At 42.0% G+C, this 25,475-nt stretch overlaps 1 protein-coding gene across 2 annotated transcripts in view; it reads left to right on the top strand.

The window, feature by feature from the left end:
* nkd2b (NKD inhibitor of WNT signaling pathway 2b) overlaps window positions 1-25,475 on the top strand; it is a 128,162-nt gene that overhangs the window by 90,133 nt on the left and 12,554 nt on the right. For both annotated transcript variants that reach the window (XM_060900287.1, XM_060900286.1), the window contains exon 4: window positions 22,536-22,596. In XM_060900287.1, coding sequence (XP_060756270.1) covers window positions 22,536-22,596 — 61 coding nt within the window. The remainder of the gene's footprint in view (window positions 1-22,535; window positions 22,597-25,475) is intronic.

Below are 25,475 nucleotides of genomic sequence, written 5' to 3'. Positions count from 1 at the left end.
GAGAAATTTGGTTTTAAAATAAACAAAGACAAGGAAGAGAAGAAAAAGAAAACTCAGTCAAGCTCACCAGTGGATTCAAAGAAACTGTATGAGGTGAAAAGGCAAAGAACGGTTATTCCCAGCTGCTATTCAGAGTTTCCTGGATTTGAAGTTGGTCAAACCTGAGAATCACTACGTTTACATGCACATAGAGAGAATCGAATTTCTGCCGTTGCTCGACTGAAATCGAAGTTCAAAATGCCATGTATACACCTTAATTCGGCTGAAATTGAACCGAACTTGATTTCTCGGAATCGAGCTACACGACCTAGTTTATGCGATTTCTGCCGAGCTACTTTGCGCATGTATACCCTATCGAGCTAGTTGTCGAGCTACTTCCGGAAGTGACGAGTGACGAGACCACAAGCGGGAAACACAACAACCTCGGTCGGCATGACAACGAATCATGACAACGGCATGAATCTTTTCTTTTTGTGGCATTGTTTGCACTGTTAAAATTTAGCTCACTTACTGTATCACCAAATACATCTGTACAGCTGTTGCATAGCTGTGAATTGTGTACATAAACAAGTCATTGTATTTGTGTGTGTGTATATATGTCCAACATCTGAAGAATGTCAATAAAAACAAAACAACTGAACTTTTTGTGTGTTTATTAAGACATGAGTTAAATTGTAAGCAAAAAAAAAATTTTTTTTTGTAAGCAAAAAATGGACTTTAGAAAAATATTATTGTGCAAAATAAGTTGTCTTACAAAACAGTGGTCTGCGCCGGACAGTTTGTAGCCATAGTCTGTTAGAGCAAGCCTAACAGCTTGAACACGGAACTGCTAGTGTTGCCAGATTGGGTGTTTTAAGTGCATTTTAGCGGATTTGAACATGGTTTGGGCTGGGATAGTATCTGGCAACACTATAGCTCTTCTTCATGACGACAACCGGAAGTGTACCAACACGATGGGGCGTGTAGTGCCACGTGTGGCTCGGGTGCACAATGCACCTTGCACAATAGCCCGATTTCACTTGTGCATGTAGGATTGGATTTCTCTGGCACCCCTGCTGGGACCCTTTGCTCGATTACCAACAGCAGCTCGATTTGGACGTGCATGTAAACGTAGTCAGTGAACCTGGGCCACCCAGCAAACTCTCCAAAGATGATCCCAATTTGGATGTTGAATCAGATGAGCCCAGAGCTAGTACCAGCCATTCAACTGATACTGATCATGCTGATAGGAATAATAATAATAATGACAATGCACATTCATGGTGGTTTACACAAAAAGTGGTTAGACACGATATAATTGAACCCAGAAACCAAGGGAACACAAAGAAGGATAAGAAAATCAACAAAATAAGCTTTTAAGAGGCATTAGTAGAGCATGCGCGTGAACGTTGTGTTGTAAGCATATGTGTTTGTGGCATATTCAAAGGAAAAAAGGATGTAATATTTGGGCAACCATGTTCTGAGTTCGGGCAACCAGATTTCTACAAATGGTTGCCTGAATGAGGCCATTATTAAAAAATATTCTGTTTCCGGTCCACCGGCCGGGTGAGTACCGTTTGTGCGGTTGAATTTTTTTTTTTTTTAACGCCGGTTTTTCGACATTTTTTTCGGGTTCGTAAATCTAAAATCGAACTTGACATTTACGCATTCCCAGGGCTTTCCACTAAGGCTCATACTAGCCAGCCATGACAAATAAGTAGCCAGCCGAGGGGGGAGGAGTAAACACAAAATAAACTCCTGTGCACGCAGTTCCCAGGATTAAATGTATGTTCCACAGACTATTTATTTATTCACTTTACTCAAATACAAAGTAAAATGGCAGTAAATCTTCTTTCTTTTCTTGCGTATTGCATCATGAGGCGTTCCTGGCTTGTAAATCTTGTATTTTCGGTGCATGACACATTCACGCAGCTGAGCATGCTATGAATTAACAACGACAACGGTCTGCAGTGGTGGCTACACAATTAAACACTCGGCGAACATTTCTCCATTTGTGTATGAAAATGCACTCCAACCACTCAGTTTGGTTTCATTTACAACCAACGGTGTCTTTTGATGCCAGCACGTAATTGAACGAGAGAAGACTGATTTACTGGAGACAAAATAAGCGTTATCTCTGCTTCTGTTCCCTCCGACGGCCCCGACACACTACTGCCTCCGCCGAGTGCGCGCACGCGCACACACCGCATGTCGGGGCCGCGGATGAGTTACTCTCCCCTGATCAACGAAGTCGGCGGGGAATTTGTGGTTATTATCGGTACAAACAGCGCGAATCACAACTTTTAAATGAGTGCGGTTCAGTTTGACATTATTGTCAGTCCGTTAGATAAACATTTAATTTTATTAAAATCGAAAATTAATATTTAGAGCCTGTGGGCTACAAAAATAAGTCATTAAAGTAGCCGGATGGACTTAATTGTGTAGTCGGCTGTATGGCCGGCGCTTGTCGAAAGCCCTGCATTCCGTGCAGAATATAGAATTGAATCAGCTCTGCGCATGCGCCGTGCGGCACAAAAAAATGGCAGCCACCATGAAGGAAGGAGATCCGGAGTTTTCAAACATTTGCTTAAGTGTGAAATCGCAAAATGGTATTCTAGCGAACAACAAAATAGTAAAGATTCAGAAAAACAAATCATTCAGTGATCATGTTAATAGTGTAATTTCATCCGAACTAGGCCTAACGCTCGATTTAGAACTACAGAAAGTCCGTGTGTTGGACATTTTAAGTACCTTTTGTAAAGGTTTTGCAAATGTTGCAATCAGCATTTAAAATGCTAACTTAAAGTTTTTGTACAAGTTTCAATTGATTAAACCATCATATTTTATTAAATGTGTCTGCTTTTGTAATAAAAAAGTACTGAAAGAAAAAGCAAACACAGCATTGCGATTTCTTATCCATCCATATAGTAAAAAAAAAATCCCTCCCTCCCGACTGAAAATTTTTTTGCTCAGCCGGTGGACAGGAAACGGATTTTTTTTTTTTAAGGATGGCCTGGGCAACCATGTCTCAAAGTTAACGTAGAGCCCTGCCACAGAACTCTTGCTCATTCACTCAGTGCTTTTTGTTTTTCGCACCATTCTGTGTAAACTCTAGAGACTGCTATGTGTAGGGGTGTGCATTGGCACAGCCCTCACGATTCAATTCGATTACGATTCGGAGGGTAACGATTCGATTCGATTCAATCCGATTCTACGATGCATTGTGATGCGTTAAAATTTTACTGAAAGCAAGGCAAATTTTTCAGTAGTCATGAGGCAGTACAAGCAGTCAGATACTGAACAACATTTTATTGGCTGTTGTGTGTATCACTCCTGTTTTAAACAAAATAAAATTGAATGTTATAGAGTTTCAAATATGAAAAAGAAAACAAATTACAGCTTTTTAGTGCTTTGAATGAGACCAGATCTTTCTTTCTTACACACAGGTCTTGTCTACTTTCCCATCAACCTCGTAGAATCCAAAATGTGCCCAGATGTCAGCTTTCCAAGCTTTGGATGCGTTAATAATAACCTGTCTCTCGCAGTCCTCTTCCTCCGCCTCAGCCATCTTGCTAAGCTAGTGCTCTCTCGACTGGTGTGCAGCTACAGACTGCGCATGTGTGTGATGTTGCTCCGGAAATGCTCACGGAAGGTTTTTTTTTTTTTTTTAATACGCTGAATCGATCTGGCATGTTGCCGAATCGATGCTGAATCGTCCATGCCCCGCATTGCGATGCATTGCCGAATCGATTATTGTTGACACCACTAGCTGTGTGTGTGAAAACCCCAGGAGATCGGCAGTTTCTGAAATACTCAAATAAACCAGTCCATCTGGCTCAAACCAACACCCATGCCACAGTGAAAAAGTCGCATTTTGAGATCGCAATTTTTCCCATTCTGGTGTTTGAACATTGTGAACATTAACCGAAGCTGTTGATTTTGTATCCACGTGATTTGATGCATTGTGCTGCCGTCAAGGGATCGGCTGATTACAGAACTGCAGGTGTATGGATGGGTGTTCCTACTAAAGTGGCCGGTGAGTGTACTGTATAGTGTGGGGTTAGAGGCAAGATTTTATTGTGCACTTTTAAGCTTTTGTCTGGTGTCTTTTAGATTACGAGTATGGATTTTTCACTTGACCATGTTTGGTGAAAATGCTTTAAACCCTTTGATGCACAACCTGGGTCAAAAGTGACCCGGCTGAGGGGTTTTTGGGGTTTTTTTCTTCATTTTTTATATCTTTGCAATAAATTTTCATCATTCAAGCTTACATGAATTCGATTAACTTGTTTTTGATCATCACAAATCCTTATTTCAGTCTTATTTTTTAACTTTTTTTTTTAATAAAAATCGTTTCTGTATCAGGGCGGCACGGTGGTGTAGTGGTTAGCGCTGTGGCCTCACAGCAAGAAGGTCCTGGGTTCGAGCCCAGCAGCCGATGAGGGTCTTTCTATGTGGAGTTTGCATGTTCTCCCCGTGTCCGTGTGGGTTTCCTCCGGGTGCTCCGGTTTCCCCTACAGTCCAAAGACATGCAGGTTAGGTTAACTGGTGACTCTAAATTGACCATGAATGGTTGTGTCTCTGTGTCAGCCCTGTGATGACCTGGCGATTTGTCCAGGGTGTACCCCGCTTCTCACCCATAGTCAGCTGGGATAGGCTCCAGCTTGCCTGCGACCCTGTTGAACAGGATGAGCGGCGATGGATGGACTTTTGTATCACTACCCTTCTAATGGGTCAAAATTGACCCTTATGTATTCACTGTGGAATTTGATAGGAACTATTGATATTGTAAATGTTTGCAGTCAGGAACATATTTACTGTGGACAAATATCACTGGTCTACAAATTTTAGGAAATTATTGACCTCCGAGATAAAATGTGCTAATTCTTACCTATTTTGATGAGATGAATTAGAAAACAGGTGATAAAGGTGCTGGTTGGCTAATGTTTTCAAGATATTTCACGATAAAGATTTACACAGGCAAGTATATTTGCCTAGCCTAGTAAACTAGACCCACCCGCCTAGCGGCCAAAAATATTTTTGCCTAGGGAATGGGTCTAGCCTCGCACCATATAAACAAAAACACCCCGGGCATCAAATCGTGCCCGCCAATCACAACGCAAGGTTTTTGTTTGGATTCTTTGGGTGGGCTTTTGCAGGAGTGACGACAAAGCTGCGCGACGCTGGAGAAAGCGCAGCAGGAAAGATGGCTACGGCTAGCGAACAGCGCGCGTTTGACTCCGCTTTGGAATCAGTTTTAGAAGAATTAGACTTGGAGTTTTCGTTGAAACATGAGCAGGAAGAGGCTCTCCGCTCATTCCTTTTCAAGAAGGACGTTTTCGCTGTTTTGCCGACCGGCTATGGCAAAAGTCTGATCTACCAGCTGGCTCTGCTCGTAGCCAAAAGGATGGGGCTAGTTTGTGCAGTACGAAGAATTAATAAACAGCTTTGAAACATTACTTTTTGATTGTTTCTTATTTTCCCGTTATTTGAAATTTAAGGGAAATTATTTCACCAAACACCACTAAATAAAAACTCTCAAAAACAGTTTAAGCAAACCCTTGAAAAACACTTGGAAAAATTAAGAGTGTATGTTAAGTATGTGGTACAGACTCCAAACTTGTGGTCATTATCTCCAAACTTCATAATATCTAGAACCTGTTTATTAATTAATACGCATTTTGAAAAATTATTTATTTCACGGTCTCCCCCACTGCTTTCTGTCGCTCTGACTACGTCACAGTCGCTGTTGCGCTGATTGGTCAGACCGTTGGCCTATACGCACAGAGACAGTTTGAAAGACAGCGGGTTGTTCCTCCTACACCCGTCGGAAATGTCTACGGATCGAGGCCAGACTAAATGTTCACATTTACTCTGGCTTGCCAGGCTAATATTTGCCTACAAGGGAAAGGGATGTCTGATCATGATGCCTCATAAATTCTTGACAAAGTACGGTAAAACAATTAAAATGGTACCACATGGAAGTTTATAAATTTATCTTCACTTTGAGACTAAAGATTATCACCTAACTGTAATTTATTGGTCTTTTATTGTAGAGTACATTTGTCTTGGGGGGGATCTACGCATCATATGGTTACATTTGGTGGCTTGTGAAAGTGTCATTGCCTAACATTTCCAAGGAACAGTCACGAGATATTTTCCCTCAGAAGCCAAGATGCCTCGAAACTGTGTAAACAATGCAGATAACTTCTGCTTCATTTGTGGCAACGTTACATCTGCATCTCAAAAGTGCAGCATGACTGCAGCGGTAAAAAAGGCATACCACCTATATTTCGGATGCAAAATGGGGAATCAGGACAAGAGTTGGGCCCCTCGTTATTGTTGCATTACATGTGCAATTTACAGTGGTGCTTGAAAGTTTGTGAACCCTTTAGAATTTTCTATTTTTCTGCATAAATATGACCTAGAACATGAGATTTCACACAAGTCCTAAAAGTAGATAAAGAGAACCCAGTTAAACAAATGAGATAAAAATATTATGCTTGGTCATTTATTTACTGAGGAAAATGATCCAATATTACATATCTGTGAGTGGCAAAAGTATGTGAACCTTTGCTTTCAGTATCTGGTGTGACCCCCTTGTACAGCAATAACTGCAACTAAACGTTTGCGGTAACTGTTGATCAGTCCTGCACACCGGCTTGGAGGAATTTTAGCCCATTCCTCCGTACAGAACAGCTTCAACTCTGGGATGTTGGTGGGTTTCCTCACATGAACTGCTCGCTTCAGGTCCTTCCACAACATTTCAATTGGATTAAGGTCAGGACTTTGACTTGGCCATTCCAAAACATTCACTTTATTCTTCTTTAACCATTCTTTGGTAGAACGACTTGTGTGCTTAGGGTCGTTGTCTTGCTGCATGACCCACCTTCTCTTGAGATTCAGTTCATGGACAGATGTCCTGACATTTTCCTTTAGAATTCGCTGGTATAATTCAGAATTCATTATTCCATCAATGATGCCAAGCCGTCCTGGCCCAGATGCAGCAAAATAGGCCCAAACCATGATACTACCACACCATGTTAGCGCTGTCGCCTCACAGCAAGAAGGTCCGGGTTCGAGCCCCGTGGCCGGCGAGGGCCTTTCTGTGCGAAGTTTGCATGTTCTCCCCGTGTCCGCGTGGGTTTCCTCCGGGTGCTCCGGTTTCCCCCACAGTCCAAAGACATGCAGGTTAGGTTAACTGGTGACTCTAAATTGACCGTAGGTGTGAATGGTTGTCTATGACTACGTTCAGACTGCACCCTGAAACGACCCATATGCGATTTTTTTTTTGCCCATATGCGACCTGTATCCGATTTGTTATTGACAATCTGAACGACACAGATCCGATTTTTTTCACATGCGACCCAGGCCGCTTGGATATGTGGTCCTAATTCCGATGCATATCCGATATTTTCACATGCGACTGCAGTCTGACTGGACAGGTCGCATTCATGCGACCTGCACGTCATCAACAAGAGACAAACGTCACTATTCTGCGTTGGCTAATCCCGCCTCTTTGGTGGAAAACAACAACATTTGTACAGTTTTCAGAATTTAAATAGACTTTTATAGAATTGATCAAGCTAATTTGGTAGGGACCTGGATGTTTATCTGTTAGCCTGATTAAATAAAAGTTTCTATAACTGATTTATAACTTAAACCATCCTGTATTACAAGATTATAAGATTGTTCTGGAAATTTCCAGTAATTTGACACCTTCGGTCTCATTAGTCTGCTGCCCACATTAATCAGATTATTGTGTGAGTTCCGCCACCGCCACAAAAACCACATCTCCAGGTCTCGCCTCATCTCCATGCTTTACTTGCAAACTTGAAGAGTGCGCTTTTTTTTTGTTTGTTTACGTATTACGTAGATGTGCTTATTACGTGTCGATTTGCGCATGCGGGACACTTTTGGGTCGTTTTCCGTTCATATCGGAGATCGCATACAAGTCTCATATAATTGGTAATGTGAACGGCCTAACAAAAAAATCGGATTTCACAACAAATCGGATATGGGTCGTTTCAGGTTGCAGTCTGAACATAGTGTAAGTGTCAGCCCTGTGATGACCTGGTGACTTGTCCAGGGTGTACCCCGCCTTTCACCCATAGTCAGCTGGGATAGGCTCCAGCTTGCCTGCGACCCTGTAGAACAGGATAAAGCGGCTACAGATAATGAGATGAGATAATCTCTCGCGTTGTCATGATATAAGAGGAATCAAACATTTCTGGATGCGCCGTTATTGGAAAACTGTCAACTTCAGGTTAGTAAGAGTGGCTCCATTTTGCGTGAGCCCACACCATTATTGATTATTTTCCTCTAACAGTACACTCCATCATGTTTTAACTGTGAGAGAGAGAAAAAGAGAACATTTCTCTCATCTCAGCATAAAATAAGCGCTCTGTTTCTGTTGAAGTGACTACAAAGACCATGGCGTTTTTCATGTCATGTTTCAATAACAAACTGAAGCAGAATTTGCAGCTTTGACTCCAGATGGCTTCTCCGACATCCATCATTTCTTGTAAACGCTCAGCGTTGCACATGTTGCTTTGTTTGTTGTGTGGTTTTGTTAATGCTGCTTGTTTTCTTGCTGGGTTGGTTGTTTAGTTAAACTAGAAGCTTTCATGCTTATTCGATGCAGATCTATACTGCAATTAGGGTTTGTTTTTCTCTGTTCGTAATTAGACATATGGACAGCACATTGATGATGGGGTTTATCAGTAAAGTACCACATGTCTGCGCTGATGCGTGTGTATTAAAGCGATTAACCTGGAAATTTTGAGATTACGGGGTTAAGAAATGTCATCATTATACATTTAATACAAGATATTCTTGACGAAAAAAATTAAGCGGACTTTAGCTTAAAAAACACGGTAAAGTTGTAACATCAGTCCGTTGAGCTATTCCCCCGGGCGTGGCCATACTGGATTAGCCAGATACATGGATGTATTAGGAGATGAAAACAAGGGTGGTGCTGCGTGACGTAGGATTCCGTACGACAGCATACCATGTTATGCATCAAACGGATGGAAGATAAGCAGGTAAATTTATTATTTTTATTTATTTATTTATTTATTTATTTTAATAAACAGGCAATAAACTAGGGCGGCACGGTGGTGTAGTGGTTAGCGCTGTCGCCTCACAGCAAGAAGGTCCTGGGTTCGAGCCCCGTGGCCGGCGAGGGCCTTTCTGTGTGGAGTTTGCATGTTCTCCCCGTGTCCGCGTGGGTTTCCTCCGGGTGCTCCGGTTTCCCCCACAGTCCAAAGACATGCAGGTTAGGTTAACTGGTGACTCTAAATTGACCGTAGGTGTGAATGTGAATGGTTGTCTGTGTCTATGTGTCAGCCCTGTGATGACCTGGCGACTTGTCCAGGGTGTACCCCGCCTTTCGCCCGTAGTCAGCTGGGATAGGATCCAGCTTGCCTGCGACCCTGTAGAAGGATAAAGCGGCTAGAGATGAGATGAGGCAATAAACTAGCCACTACTTTATTTTGATTCCTTTTCTAATACTGCATCGCCATAATTTTTGTAGAGAAATGCAAACAAATTGACCAAGAAGTCACACGAGACCATAATATCATACTATAGTTGTCACAACAGAAGGACTCTCGGGGCGCACTGGACAGCACACTCTCCGAACTGACTCGCGTACACACCACGAATGACGCACACCTGCACGGGATTAAGGTGCAATCAGAGCGCCTAAATAAGGACTCAGAATGCAGACTTACTTTGCGAAGTATTGTGTTGTTATGAAACGTTACCGAGCCTTGTTTCCTGGTTGATATTGTGTTTGCGCCTCACTCGACCTTTTGCCTGTTTTACCGTTCACGATATACGCCTGCCGATTTGGACTGTTTGCACTTTTCTTTATAATAAAGATCTTCTGCACTTAAATCCAGCTCCAACCGTCCCTGACAGAATACTTCACCCCGCTGACACTAGTATAGCATGCACTCATACTCGCGGAAAGTGACCTCACACACGATGGCGTTATGGCAGCCTCCCTGACAAAAAAAATGGTCTCATCTATTTTCATTACTTTAGTGCTTATGTCGTTAACAACAGATTCAAAACGCAGCTTTTTTTTTTTAAATAAAGGACAGACATAAAGACCGACTTTTAGCTTAGTTTGTTTATTTGCAAGATATTTTCTTTAAAAGAAAAACCTGAATCGGTTATACAGTATGATGTATCACAGAATACCACAGCATTGTTGAATTCTCAAATCTGATTGGTCGGAAGGTGTTGGTTAATTCGTGCAGGTTTATATGAACGCGCTCGTTCAAATATATCATCGTTTCTATCGTACCAGGTTATTCAGAGCAGATTTAAAGGAGAACTGAAGTCATTTTTAAACTTGCTTTATTTCTTCATTAACGTGTTCAATAACGTTTTCGGTTTTAGTAACCTTATATCGTGACTCGTATTGGCAACTACTTGCAATTAAATATTATACTTATCGGCCTATTCGGTTTTTAGCCGTGTTGAATTTAGTCTGTTTGGCCCACAGCAAGGGCAGCACGGTGGTGTAGTGGTTAGCGCTGTCGCCTCACAGCAAGAAGGTCCGGGTTCGAGCCCCGTGGCTCCCCCCACAGTCCAAAGACATGCAGGTTAGGTTAACTGGTGACTCTAAATTGACCGTAGGTGTGAATGTGAGTGTGAATGGTTGTCTGTGTCTATGTGTCAGCCCTGTGATGACCTGGCGACTTGTCCAGGGTGTACCCCGCCTTTCGCCCGTAGTCAGCTGGGATAGGCTCCAGCTTGCCTGCGACCCTGTAGAACAGGATAAAGCGGCTACAGATAATGAGATGAGATGGTCCACGGCAGGCGTCGCTTATCCACGCGATCTTCACAAGACTTGTGCGAGACTTCGAAACGTGAAGTGTCAGCCAGGTGTCAGTGCTGTCATTTTGAAAACTCTTTTTTTTTTCCAAACGAAATATTGAAGTTTAAATGATGATTACTGCCTACTTTTTTCAAACTTTACTGATCGCTATCAAAACAAACAAAACTTCCAGCTTGATTACGTCAGCATTCGAAAGAGTGCACGCGCGTCTTTTGACAACGTTGGCAGATGTCGGTCGCTTTGATTTCCGCTGTACGTTTTACTTCCGTCCTACGATGTCTCGCACAGGTCTCAACGAATCTCGTTTACGGCCATCGCTTTGACATATGGACTGATTATATTATGTAGCATATTTCAAACACTCATAACTTGCTATAGCAGCGACAAAATAGCGATCAAAAATGCATTCCGATATAATGAGAAATAGAATTTTAATGATTTAAAAAAATTTGCCTTCAGTTCTCCTTTAAATCCATATTATAGGTTTCTGTGCATTTTTTTTTTTTTTTGAAGGAGTCTCCAGTATCAGCACTTTCACCCCTTTTCCACCAACAGGGAATGGGTTCTGTTCTGGTTCGTGCACCAGATTTTGAACCGTTCAGAGCATTTTGACCAAAAATAAATTGCCATCTTGCGACTACATTTTACTCCTGTTGTGATTTGTGCAACACCCTCCGTTCATGATACATCCTTGATTCCAATGTTTCTGCTCAAAACTGGTGAAAACATGGCCTGGTTCACTATTTGGCACCAAGGTTCAAAGAATCTTACACAGAACCGGTTCAGGAACCCGTTCCCTGTTGGTCAAAAATGGGTATTTGTTACAGTCAGAAGTCAATGTTACTTTTTGTTTTCAGTGTTTTCCAACATTTCTTCAAGATGGAGGGCTTTGTGAATAAATATAGCTTTATAACATAAGTGATAACTTGTTTATGTGACTTATAAATGGATAAAAAGTAGGATGTCGTATTTTAATCATAAATAAAATGAGAATTGTTGGCAAATTGCTGAGGTGTATAAGAGGATAAACACTTGGGGAAGTGCTGTGAAGTTGTTTTTGTATTTCTCTCAGTTCCTCTTTATTGTCTTTTGCTCTCCCATTCTGTCCTTTGCTTTAATCTTTCCATCTATTCCTTTCTATCGGTTCCGATCTTTTTTTCTCTCTTTTTCTTTGATTGTTACGTCTGTCAAGGAGGTGATGTTTCTGATACCAGCGTGGCCGCAGGTCCTTAAAAAGTCTTAAATTGAATTTTCCTAAAATAAGGGCATTAAAAAGTCTTAAATTGTCTTAAATTTCAAACCCCGTGGTCTTAAATTTTCAATCTTAAATTTATGGAGTTTTTACTCAGTCATATCGTTAAAATGTGGTACACTTTGGATGGGGAAAAAGTTTAATCGTTTTTGATGCTCACAATTATACCGCGCAGGCTCCGAATCCACCGGTTGCTAGACACACGCGTGCTTGACAACCACTCAGTGCCTGATCTGTTGATGGAGGGCAGTCCGAGCCACAATGGGTAAATGTAAATTTAATGATAACTGGCTGCAAGATGTAGCCAATAGAGGTCTGCGCGGGTCGGATTTTTCAGTCCCGCTCCCGCCCGCGCCCGCATTGTGCAGTCCCACTCCTGCCCGCGCCCGCAAAGAATTATGATTTTCAGTCCCGCTCCTGCTCGCGCCCACAAAAAAATTATGATTTTCAGTCCCGCTCCTGCCCGCGCCTGCCATATTTTGTCCCGCTCCCGCCCGCGAATCCCGTATGATGCAGACGTTCGCGTTATTTCTCAGGAAAGTTCTTGTCTTGACACAGCGTGATGGTGCCCCGCCCCCTACTTTGAGTGGATTTGAGCATAAATATCTACAGCTCACGTTTGTTACTGTTTACCTTGTTTCTGAATTCAGCATGTAGTATCTCTAATAATAATAATTAGTGCTATCAAATGATTAAAATATTTAATCGCAAATCACACATTTTTATCACATGAGAAACCATTGTAATTTTCTGGTCAGCATAAAAGAGTGAATGGGCTTGCTTTGTACCAGTGGTTTTTTTTTTGTTTGTTTGTTTTATTGCAAAGCAGAGCTAGCAAAAGAAATGAATTGATTTACTGCTTGCGTTAGTCTACAACTTTAATCAGAGAGACATGTTACACAGTGACGGTAGGCTTGACTCAATGCTATCCCAGAAATCCTTCCTCATCTCATCTCATCTCATCTCATCTCATCATCTCTAGCCGCTTTATCCTTCTACAGGGTCGCAGGCAAGCTGGAGCCTATCCCAGCTGACTATGGGCGAAAGGCGGGGTACATCCTGGACAAGTCTCCAGGTCATCACAAGAAATCCTTCCTGTAATATGCAAATTTGGCCGCCTCTGATTGGACAGCCAAATTTGCATATTACAGGAAGGATTTCTGGGATCGCATTGAGTCAAGCCTACCGTCACTGTGTAACCTGTCTCTCTGATTAGAGTTGTAGACTAACGCAACAAGTAAATCAATTCACTCATGGTTCTCTTGCTAGCTGGGTGTGAGCTGCGAGTCATTAGAATGATCAAAGAATTTTCCCTTAGGGTGATGAATGGCAAGTTTAAGATGCCATTTCTCACTCAATCTGGCAATCTGACTTTCTCTGCAAATTTAGGCATCTTAAAATGTTTTTATTAATGCCAAATAAAATAAATTATATATGATAGACATAAATTAATAATTTATACATTTTATTTCAAGCACGTTTTTAGTTAGCGGGACTGCAGCTTATCACCGCTCCCACCCATGCCGCATATGTGCACTCCCGCTCCCGCCTGCGTGCGCATATGTGCACTTCCGGTCCCGCCCGCGCCCGCAATGAGCTTTCAAAATTTGTCCCACGCCGCACTGCTTTGCGGCGGGTCCCGCGGGACTCCCGCGGGAGTGCAGGGCTCTAGTAGCCAAAGATGCCAACGAGGCATACTGTGTAGCATGCCATAAGACTTTTAAGTTGGGCACTATGGGGATAAGAGCGGTGGACTCTCATATGAAGAGCGCCAAGCACGTTGCTTTTGCTAAAGGCCGCGAGCATCAGCCTCAAATATCCAACTTCAGCGCTGCCACCACTAACGGTCGTGAAGAAGAGGATAGATCTGCGAGATGTAAGAGAATATTGTGTGTGTGTGTGAGAGAGAATATATTCTATTGCGTGCATGTGAGAGAATAGTATTGTTTGTGTGCGCGTATCGTTCCAAGTGTTTTAAGAAGTGCAAGTGAGCATACCTTTCAAGTGAGTGAGCTGAAGTTTCATTCACATTGTTTAACTGTTGTTTTCTGCATTGTTGTTTAACCAACGATGGAACTGAACAATTCTGCTTACAATGTGACTCCCCAAGCAGAGAAAATAATAATTAAAAAAAAACTGTTGCATTGGATTGTGTATGTGACTTCATTCACATTTTCACATTGTTACATTGGATTCAAACATTATGACTGCATTCTGATTGTCACATAGTTACAAGTTTATCCTATCCTTTTTTTTTTTTCAAAAGAGTACATTTTTGCGTGACTTTAGATTTGGTCTTAATTATTTTTTGGAACATGGTATGAAAAAGTCTTAAATTTAACTTGGACAAACCTGTAGACACCTTGGATACGGTTTGTTTGTCTGGCTGTAAACAGGATTACGCAAAGCCTACTAACCCAATTTCTATGAGACTTGGTGGAAGGGTGTGGTACGGGCCAAGGAAGAACCTGACTAGCCCCCTACTGTAACCCGAGCTGTATAGAGAGGCCAAGGGCTATACAGTAGAAGCGGAGATTGGCGCCACCCAATGTGCCTTAAGGGCCTGGTTAATACTGGGTCAGGAGACAGCCTGGGAAGACCAGGTCCTGGCATGGGAAGGACTTTGAATGTTGTGGAGGGTGTCTGTGCTCAACAGCGCTCTACATTGTAAACTCCAGCAGTAAAGTTCAACAGTGATAAAACAGCGAATGTAGAAATACGATTACTCTATCACAATCCACGTTCACGGGTAGTGGTAATCCTCTGGATTACACACAAGGGCATGTAATTGTTATAATTTTGGAACTATATCCAGATGTATAAAGTGGTTGCGGTTGCAGATTTGTGTAGAATGGACGAGTCGACTGTTGTCCTTGGTGGAGGTCTGCGCTCTTCGAGTGCCCTTCTAGTTTCACACTGACTTTATTTTCCTTTCCTTCTACTTCTGCCTCTTGTCCTCTCCCACCAGTCATATTTAACAGTGCTTTATTATATTGCTGCCAAAACAAATAGTGTAACGAAATAACAGGAAGAGACTCCCAGTATCTCGTCCATAAATAAACAAACAGAATACATAAGTTCCATGAGGTGGTCTCATAACCATGGTGATTTTGTTCCTTCAAGTGTTAGCATTCTTCACTTTTCACAGACGTTTTTTTACATTATTATTTTAAAGGAGGACATCTTTTTTTGTTCTCCTTTTTCTTTCTCTTGCACTCTTTTTCCCCGTGTCTCTCTCTTTTCTTGTCATTTTGCTGTCTTGTTTTGTCCCTCCTCTAAATTTGATCCTTTGTCTTCTATTCAGTCCCAAACGTCCTTCCATCCTCACTCAGTATCCCATCAACGACCTGTGACCCTTGACCTCTGATCTCTACCAGCTCTGTAGAGTAGTTCCTCAGACCTGCTTCTTTCACGATCTCGCCATCAGCCTGAACTTTGCTTTTTCGCCTCAACACGGCAGCAAGATGTTTGACTTTACTGTTCATAAAGTTGATCAGTCTTTTATAAAGATTCACAGAAAGGGAGTGAAGTCTTCGGCTTTACTTACTGAGCACGCACTGCAAAGAAATGGCCTTTCAAAAATAAGAAATAAAAGATTAAAACAAAGCATATTTGCTTGAATCAGGTGAAAAAAATCTGCCAATGGAACTAGTCAAATTTGACTTGGTAAGATTTCTTAAAGTAAGATGAAAAATTGAACCTGTTTTTAGATGAAATAATTCCAAAATAAGATTGGGGAACTTATTATGCGAGCTCTGATTAACTCAAAATAATCAAAATAGTTCTTATAACAAGATCGTACTTCTTACATTTAGCCATTCAAGTCATTTTTATTTATTTCATTTTAAGGGTATTTCACTTAAATTCATGACAAAGTCTTAGCAGTAAAAACTGAATTTAAGATAAATATACTAATATTAGGATTGTTAAATTCTACAACTAAGCATTGCTAGCTTAAAAGATTCTCCTTTTGTGACCTGTAATTAGTAAAATACTCTAGATATGAGACCAGAGACTATCTTGAATCAAGTTGACGACACGTGTAGCACTGCAACAAGTTTATTTTTTTTTTCCCATTTCAACATTCAAACATTAAAACATCTCTTAAAGGGCTGATGAGACGTTTTTGACATCTTTGGCGATGTTTTATAACATAAAAAGTAATTCCCGATGATCCATATATTAATTCACGAAGGCACCTATTTTACAAGTTATGATAAAAAACGTGGCTATTTGGGCAAATTTGACGGGGCTGCAGCACCCAGGAGACGAAGGAGGAGGAGGAGCTATATGACGTCAGCGAAAGAACCTTCCTCCTAACTTACCAGTTTGTTGTTGATGCGACAGGTGTTCAGTTTGTCATTATTAGTATTATTATTATACATTATATATATTAGTTATTATGCCTTCGCGTTGTGTTGCCGGCTTTTGCTCCAAAACCTACAAGGATGGGGTAAGTTTATTCAAGTTTCCCAGAGATCCCGAGCTGCATGCGAAGTGGGTGAAGCAAGTCAGGCGCACTCGTGACAAGTGGGAGCCCTCACCAACATCCGTCCTGTGCTCTGAACACTTCGATTTGGATTGTTTTGACACCCTTCCCAGCTTAAAAGAATCTCTTGGGTGTTCAGTTCAGCACAAACGTGTGTTACCATCAGCAGTGCCTACGCAGTGTTGCCAGATTGGGATTTTTCCTGCCCAGTTGAGCGGTTTCAAGTGCATTTTGGTGGGTTTTGAACATATTTTGGGCTGGAAAACGTCAGCAGTATGTGTTGCCAGATACTGCTGAAGTTTTCCAGCCCAAAATATGTTCAAAACCCACCAAAATGCAATTGAAACCGCTCAACTGGGCGGGAAAAATCCCAATCTGGCAACACTGCCAGTATTCCGGAGGGGGTCTACTAGTAGCTATGCCGGATCCAAAGACAGTCCTCCTGTCAGAACGTGTCGTGAAACGACATAAGATAAAGGTACGTAGAGCTATAGATTCTACATGATAATCATAAATGTAATCATAAAGTCGGCGTGATATCAGTCATGTATTTGCTTGTGAAAGCTTGCGGCTTTCATGTAACTGCCGCCGAGCAACGAGAGGCAAAGGGTAAAGAGGGTAGGCTATCATAGATTCTATTCGGAAGAGATCAACACAATTCTAGACTCCCAGAAGAGGAAGAGCTAGCACTAGAGAGTTCACCGGCGTTTTCATGCACCATTTCCATTGAGTAGAACCAGAGTAGAACAGCCAGTGAACCGCAGCGTGTTCTCCCGCTGACGTCACAACATGGCCGCGAGCCACGGACCCGGTTTTCTCGCGCTGTGCAATTAAAAGTTGGATATTTGCGTAACAACAGCTTCTTTTCACGTAATTATAACAGAAATCTAACATGTTTGCCATGTTGTATAGTTTATTTAAGAAATTGCATAGAGTCATGTTCGTGTCATCAGCCCTTTAAGATTCCACTTCCCCAGGACCTCAGGCACTAAAAAAATAATAAAAAAGTCTATGCATTTTGACTTACAGTGCTTACACAACGCCAAAGCAACAGTGCATTTTGGGGGCACTGACTATTCATGTGTACGAGGGGTTTACAAGATCAGGCACAAAAAAACAAACAAACCAAACAAACAAAAAAACACTGAACTTAACCAGGGCTTTGAACCGGTTCAAGGAACGAAAACTGGGAACTTTTTCTATTTCACATGGAACAGAAACGAAACCAGAAACTTTATTATTTTTTATGTTCCGGAACAGAAACGCTTATTAAAAATAATGGTAACCGGTTAATACCGGTTTTTATTTCGTTCCTCAAAGTTTCCGTAGCCTACAAATAAAAAAGTCATTCTTCTCCTGCGCAAGTTTCTATGACCCGCTGGGGTTCACTTCCTGTGTGACGTTCGCTGACTGAATGGAGAGAGCGGGAAGGTGGACTACTATCACGTCTCCACGTGATAATGAGTGAGTAAGTGCATTACTGAGTCTCTGAGCAAAGAACAGCCTGAACGTTGCAACCTCCCTATTGGCTGTTTGTAAAAATGTATCAGTTGTTGCCCTTCCCACGGGAATCATCGCGGGCTCGAGAGACGAGACCTGACGAGTTAGTTCGTTGGTAGCAGAACAAAATGTCTGGACACAAATCGGGTTTTCAGAAAAGAAAATAAACGGAGGGTCGAAAATACAAAAAAGGAGGCAGAAAATGCAAAATGAGTTTTAAGGTAGGACAAATGGTTACTTTTCTGAGGCAGCCCGCCGTGGCTGCCTGCAGGCTTATTTATTATAGCCCATTTAGTTAAAATAGTTGATATAAAATGTTTATAGTTATGTGATGGTTGTCCTGATTTAGACTGGTGTGTGGTTTTTTTGGGGGGGGTTGCGCGATGTTGCACCCGGGTCCAGATTAGGGCAGAACCGGCCCTGGCTACATTTCAGGTGTAGTTTGTTTTATGTATGTATGTACTTGCATAGATGTGTACTTGGTCTTCCAATATGGCGCCTAACAAAATCTCGCGGCGCGGTGACGTCATGCGGTAGCCCTCTATAGGGCCTGACTAGCCTTTGGTAACACACTAAACGAATTATCTTTCATTTTTGGCACTTTTTCTGTTTGTGTAGATGGGAAGACATACTGAGAATCCAAATCACCAACATTTGAAATAATAATTGTTTTGAATTATTTCTTGTCTTATTTAATGAAGGTTGTAATAGAATTAGCCTACATTTGGCTTAAGCTGGATGAGACAGAGACATAATTTTATAGCCATTTGTTAAACAGCTGACAGGGAACGTAATTAACCGTTCCGGGAACGAAATTTTTTTGTTCTAACCGGTTCGGGAACGTCTATTTAATGGTGGAACCCAAAACCGGAAACGTTAAAATTCCGTTTCTGTTCGGAACGAACCAATAGGAAAAAAATTCTGGTTCAAAGCCCTGAACTTAACTCACAGCATTCCAAAAAGCCCTCACTAAAACGCCTTCCACTCACTCATAGCCTTTTTGAAGGCACTTGTCTGGTCTAGAGTCTGTACAGCATCTAGAAGGAGCTCACTCTGAATGACTGAGAAAACAGTCGCAGTAAACTTAGGATATGCAAGGTGACCCAAACGTCTACGCGTTTTGACTTACAGTGCTTACACAACGCCAAAGCAACAATGCATTTTGGGGGCACTGACTATTTGTTTTTGTTTGTTTGTTTGTTTGTTTTGATTGCTGCCTGATTTCAGTAAAGTTCATTTATTCCCAAAACAAGCATACTTTGTTTTTTTTCTTGAAACAAGATGAACCGCATTTGACAAATGTCCAAAATGTACTTACTTGTTTTAAAAAAAACTTGTTTTATTTTCAAAGGTGCTCCAAGTAAGACTTTTTCAAGACATTTTGTCTATACAAGATTTTCAAGATGGACTGTCTAAAAACTAGCCTTTCTAGCTAAATGAGGTTTTGCTTGTTGGGCAATTATGTCTTATAATAAGGGTGGCTAGATGTTCTGACTTGAAAATAGACAAATAAACTTCCTAAGATTTTTATTTTTTGCAGTGCGGAGTGTCCGTCTCCTCGATGTCTCAGAAGCACGTTCAGTCAGGATTTCAGTGCGTCTGCTGTAAACATGAGTTCAGGTGTGTGTGTGTGGTGTTTGGATTTACAGCAGTCTGCATGTTTGTTTGTTTGTTTTTTTTCTTGTAACGCCAAACAGGTCGGGATCCATGAGTCGGTGTGTGAGGTTTTGCATTTTTGTGGCATGGCTTGATGAGCTGCATGACAGACAATCTCCGTTTCTCTGGTTTCTGCCGTGTTTCCCTGTTGAGCGCCGAACTTTTAATCACTTCCAGGTCACTGTGGAAGAATTTTCCAGTGATTTTCCAGCCAGAATCATTTAGCAACACACACACACACACACACACACACACACACACACACACACACACTGTACACACAGCTTAAGGCTTAAGAGTTGAAATAACTATGGAAATTATGTCCTTATTGTGCCCTTCATGGTTGCTTTGAGTAAAAACATTAACGATTATCCATTGAAAAGTCTCTTGTGTGTGGCTGCGTCTCAAATTCTGGACTAACACTATGCACTAGCTGTGATTACTGTTTGGTTTGGTAATATTTTAAATCGAACCCTAATGCCTTTTATTAAAGGGAAACGATGATACCACAGATGGAGCGTTCTACAATTTATTACTCAGTATTGGTGTTGAGTCACTAAACCTCGAGTCCCCAGTGTTGAAGTTCAAGTCATTAAAAAAATTTCAAGTCAAGTCCACTATTGATCTGAGTCGAGTCAGAGTCCAAGACTCCAACCGCACCATTTGACGGTGGCTGTTTCAGCGCCATTAACAGTACTTTGTTCCTGAGCGTGACGTATGAACAGGTGAATGTGCTTCTCTCTGTCAGGGAGTGCAAAGTATTCGGTCAGAGATGGTTGGGAGACGGATGTAAGTGCAGAAGGTGTGTTTATTAATACAAGTGAAGATGGTAAACAATCCAGAACGGCGGGCAAAAACAGTGAAACAGGCGATAGGTCGAGCGAGGAACAAACAGGCTATTGTAGACTCGGCAGAATCAAAGACGAGAAACAGGAAATCAGGGATCAGGAAACCAAACAAGGAAATAAGGCTCGGTAATGTGTCAGCAACGCAACTCAATACTTCGCAAAGTAAGTGTGTGTTCATAGTTTTTTAATATAGGCGCACTGATTGCGCTTTTGGTTTATAGGTTTTACACTGACTTTTTATTTTAGAGTAGGGCCTGGAGAAGGATAAACACTGATATTAATACTGATGTAAAGGAGTAAAATTTATGTAAAATATAATTTAGCAAACGTGTCAGATTTTGGTAGTCTAAGTTTCTCATCTCATTATCTGTAGCCGCTTTATCCTGTTCTACAGGGTCGCAGGCAAGCTGGAGCCTATCCCAGCTGACTACGGGCGAAAGGCGGGGTACACCCTGGACAAGTCGCCAGGTCATCACAGGGCTGACACATAGACACAGACAACCATTCACACTCACATTCACACCTACGCTCAATTTAGAGTCACCAGTTAACCTAACCTGCATGTCTTTGGACTGTGGGGGAAACTGGAGCACCCGGAGGAAACCCACGCGGACACAGGGAGAACATGCAAACTCTGCATAGAAAGGCCCTCGCCGGCCACGGGGCTCGAACCCAGACCTCCTTGCTCTGAGGCGACAGCACTAACCACTACGCCACCGTGCCACCAGAGGTTCTCATGTAACATGTAAATCAAACAGCCGATTTTCAGACTGCTTACTCCAGTGCTTTTTTTATTTGTGTTTAACCAGTGTTAATAGCTTTAGGAGTTATGTTCTGTATATCTACTACCGTTTCTCATCAGAACTCATAAACACTACAGTTTATGCCATCCAGCGACAACATTAGTGGTCACTGCATGGCCACTAGTAACAAAAAATAGCCTCAATGAGGCTGGAGCTCATACCAGCCACTGTTGTTGTGTGCGAGTTTGAAATCTGATCAATCCTGTAGGAGGAGTAGCGATTTTTGTGAAATTGCATATGACCCCTGTGTAGCTGCATCCATGGCAGGTGGTGCCATCTAGTGATCAATTCTTGTTGGAATATGTCTTTAGAGTCTTCTGGGTGAGTTTCAGTGAAAACGTCCTAGCAGTTTATGAGGAGTAGCATTTAATGTGACGAGTCGCCCCAAAATTTTCAAACGCCCATGAAGTCGTAAATATGAAAAGTCGCACCACCATCTAGTGAACAATTCTTGTTGGAATATGTCTTTAGAGTCTTCTGGGTGAGTTTCAGTGAAAACGTCCTAGCAGTTTATGAGGAGTAGCATTTAATGTGACGAGTCGCCCCAAAATTTTCAAACGCCCATGAAGTCGTAAATATGAAAAGTTGAGCCACCATCTCGACGACTTTTATACAGACCAACCTGGGGAACATTGCATACGAGTTTGATCGAAATCTGATCAATCCTGAAGGAGCGAGTGTTTTTGTTTTTTCCTTTTCTTTCTTTTGTAAATTATAGACAGATGACGATGATGGACAACGGATGACGCATGATCGCATAAGCTCATCTGGCCTGCGGCCTGGAAGAGCTAACTACAAGTGACACGATTTGAACGAGACTAGCATGAATGTAGGGTGAGAAGACATGAGGAAAGCACCTTGAGAGGAACCAGATTGAAAAGAGAACTCGTCCTCTTCCTGGCGACATCAGATAGAGGGATTATGTCATTAAATCATGGATGCAGTCATGTAAAGAAAAAGGAAACGGGAATGAATGTGTTGTAAAATGTGATCAGATCATGAAAAGGAGTCCCGGGACGAGCACAGGAACAGTCATTCTAATAAAACTGTTTGTTAAAGACATTCACAGAGCCTGAAGACGATAAGCAGACGGATGTGCAGCGTGTCATCGCTGCCTCACTAACACCCCCTCCCTCTCTCTCTCTCTGTCTTTTAGGATTTAGACAACTGTGAGTTTAAGGATGGACAGTTTGGAGACCACCACTGCCCCCTAGAGGGTATGTACACATGTACAGGCTCCATTCCTCTGCAAAATGGTTCTGTTTCCATCCAAGTGTAATACCGTATTTTTCGGACTATAAGTCGCACTTTTTTTCATGGTTCGGCTGGCCATGCGACTTATACTCCGGTGCGACGTATATATGTTTTTTTTTTTTCACCTTGAGAGGGCGCTATGTAGCTTTGCATGCAAGTATGTGCCGTGTACTCTCTTAATACCACTGAAAGAAAAAAAATACCGTTACAACTGACAACAACAAAACAAATTAGCATTACAACAACAACGACTGAACAGAAATATGCCGCCAAAAAGAAAATGGTCTGAATAACGTTTAATGTTTTTATTTGATATGACGTTAACTGGCAGGCGCACTTTCTGCCTGTTTTTTTTCTCTGAGCAGTTGTTGTTGTTTTTTTTCACTAGACGGTTGTTTTTACTACCGTACCTGTCTTTGGAGATGATATACCTATAGACCCTTTTTAGTCACGTGACCTTCGTAAACGCGACCACCATTTTGGACATGTAGCGGACTTCGGCTCAAATTGGTTTGAATGCGAGGAAGGCGACAAACGGAGAACATACAAGAAAAAGGAGCGAGATGCAGAAAACACCTTCGCTATCCAGCGACGTAGGGCATTTACAGGGCGAGCAGAGGGAGAGGTATTTTCAAAAATTGAGGTTAGCAGGCTTAGAGAGCGACGTTTATCTGCTTCCGCCTGGATTGTTTACAGACGTACGGAAGTACACGAAGCCACGAAGACTGCAACAATAATACCTAACACACATTTAAGTATCCGTCGTAAAGACGTGAAACTCGTCGAGTGACGAGTGTGTTCATTGATAAGCTAAGGCAGCTGGGCCATAGAAGGTTCACGCTGCACGCTACATGCTGCACGCTACACGCGTGTAAAGAAAAGTGGACAAACGTAGCATGACTTGCTCTGGGCCATAGAACGGCGTTCACGCTGCACACTTCACGCGTGAAGCGAGAAATGAACATGCACACTTTTTTCTAGGCATGAAGATGGAAATTCCAGTCAATGCATGCGGTCACCGCCGCGCCAGCCAATCAGAACGGGTCTAGGGAGATAACTCTATGCTTTCAGGGGAAAACTTCAGAAAAAATATAATTGAATGGTATAATTGAAAAATAGTTCTTCATCGGGATTGTCAAGCAGATTATAGAATGTTCGGTGAAATTCACCACGGGTTTCTCTCAGAAGGAAGTGTTCTCGGCTCCAAATTCTGTTCCTTTTTCTCTTCCTCTGTCTCAGTAAAAGCAGAATGAGGCAATCGTCGTCATCCGAAGAGTCCATATTGTTGGTTACTCGGTCAAAGTAGAACAGACGCAACACGTGAACATCCAAGCATGAAGTTTAATGGCCCAGGGTCCGGTTCTTCACGTGAACGTGTAGCGTGCAGCATGCAGCATGCAGCGTGAACCTTCTATGGCCCAGCTGCCTAACACAATCTAAAAGTAGACATACCATCACACTGCCCTGGCGCTGTGTACAGTTTACCTTCTATGGTTTGTGCACTCACTATTTGCCATTACTTTCTCCAACCATTGTTACAGATTACAGGGAACGGCCTGGATTTAAGAGGCAAATACATGTTCCTCTTGTTTTGAACACTTATTTGTAGGCAGTGCTTAATTTGTAAAGTGGGAGGTCCCAGAGCGCAGAGGATGAGCGGCTCCGGTGCGGAAAAAAAGAGGGGGAGAGGGGGTGCGGTGCTGCGATTCTGGGCATGTTTTGTAATAACACTGCAAATTAAGTTCATCTGCAGATATTTTGTGGATGTCGTTTCATGAGAGAAATCACCAACAAGACAGATATCAAAATCAGACATTAACACTAAATAAACTTGCATTTTTTAATTTAATTATTATTATTATTTTTTTTTTTTTGGTTACATAGCCAAAAGAGGTGTCGGATCACCGGATCCAGTGTAAATAGCTGCCGGAGCCAACGCCCGAGGTTCCTGAGCGCGCTCTGGCTTGCTCCCCCTCAAATTAAGCGCTGTTTGTAGGACACTGCCTCTGATCTGTCCTACAGTCTACCAACAGCAAAGGAACACAACGCTAGCTAATGTCGTTAGCTAATAGCTACTACAGAAGAACAAAGAGGTTACAATGGGTTATTTTAGCCTATTTGGTTACACACTCGCCGCCACAGAATGTTAACAGCAATGTAATGCCTTTTCTGGCTAATTTTATTCGTCTTACCTCCAACAAAGTGGTCACTACACAAGCGCTGGTATGCCGCTATCCATCTTCTCCGTCGGTCAGCATCTACCGGGATCCGATAAAATGATAACCCTTGCCTTGTTTGTTGATGGTTACTACATCCAGGTGCACAACAATATAGTGGCATGATGGAAGTCTTGCTGAAAATAAACACTTTCTTTGCTGCCGTTCCTCAATGCTGGCTGTGGTAAACTACTGGTAGTACATGTCCAAAATGGTGGCCGCGTTTGTCGTGACGTCACGTGAAAAGGGTCCATAGCCTACTTGGCCTCTGATTTGATGAAATAAAATTCGACAAAAATGAAGAATGACACTCCTCGATGATGACTACAGCTTTAATAACACAGATGAAAGAGCCACGGGGCGATAATAAGCCCTGCCGGTAAAAATATTCTAAAAGCATACTGATTAATGCATCAGTAATAGGCTACTAATATTAGTTATAATAATAATATCGGCTATTAGTAATAACGATAGTGATGGTATTAAAGATAGTAGTAGATATTTAAAATAATCAGACTAGGCAACTTACAGGGCAAAGGGCGCGTTATCACTGCTCAGCTGTCCGTTTATTAAATAAACAATGCAGTCGCGCAGTAACCACGCGCCGCTTATCAGATAGAATCACA

The sequence above is a fragment of the Neoarius graeffei genome, chromosome 19 (genome assembly GCF_027579695.1).
Source record: "Neoarius graeffei isolate fNeoGra1 chromosome 19, fNeoGra1.pri, whole genome shotgun sequence".
NCBI classification, from domain to species: domain Eukaryota; kingdom Metazoa; phylum Chordata; class Actinopteri; order Siluriformes; family Ariidae; genus Neoarius; species Neoarius graeffei.
The sequence above is the reverse complement of the archived record's forward strand: the minus strand, read 5'-3'. Positions and strand labels throughout refer to the sequence as shown.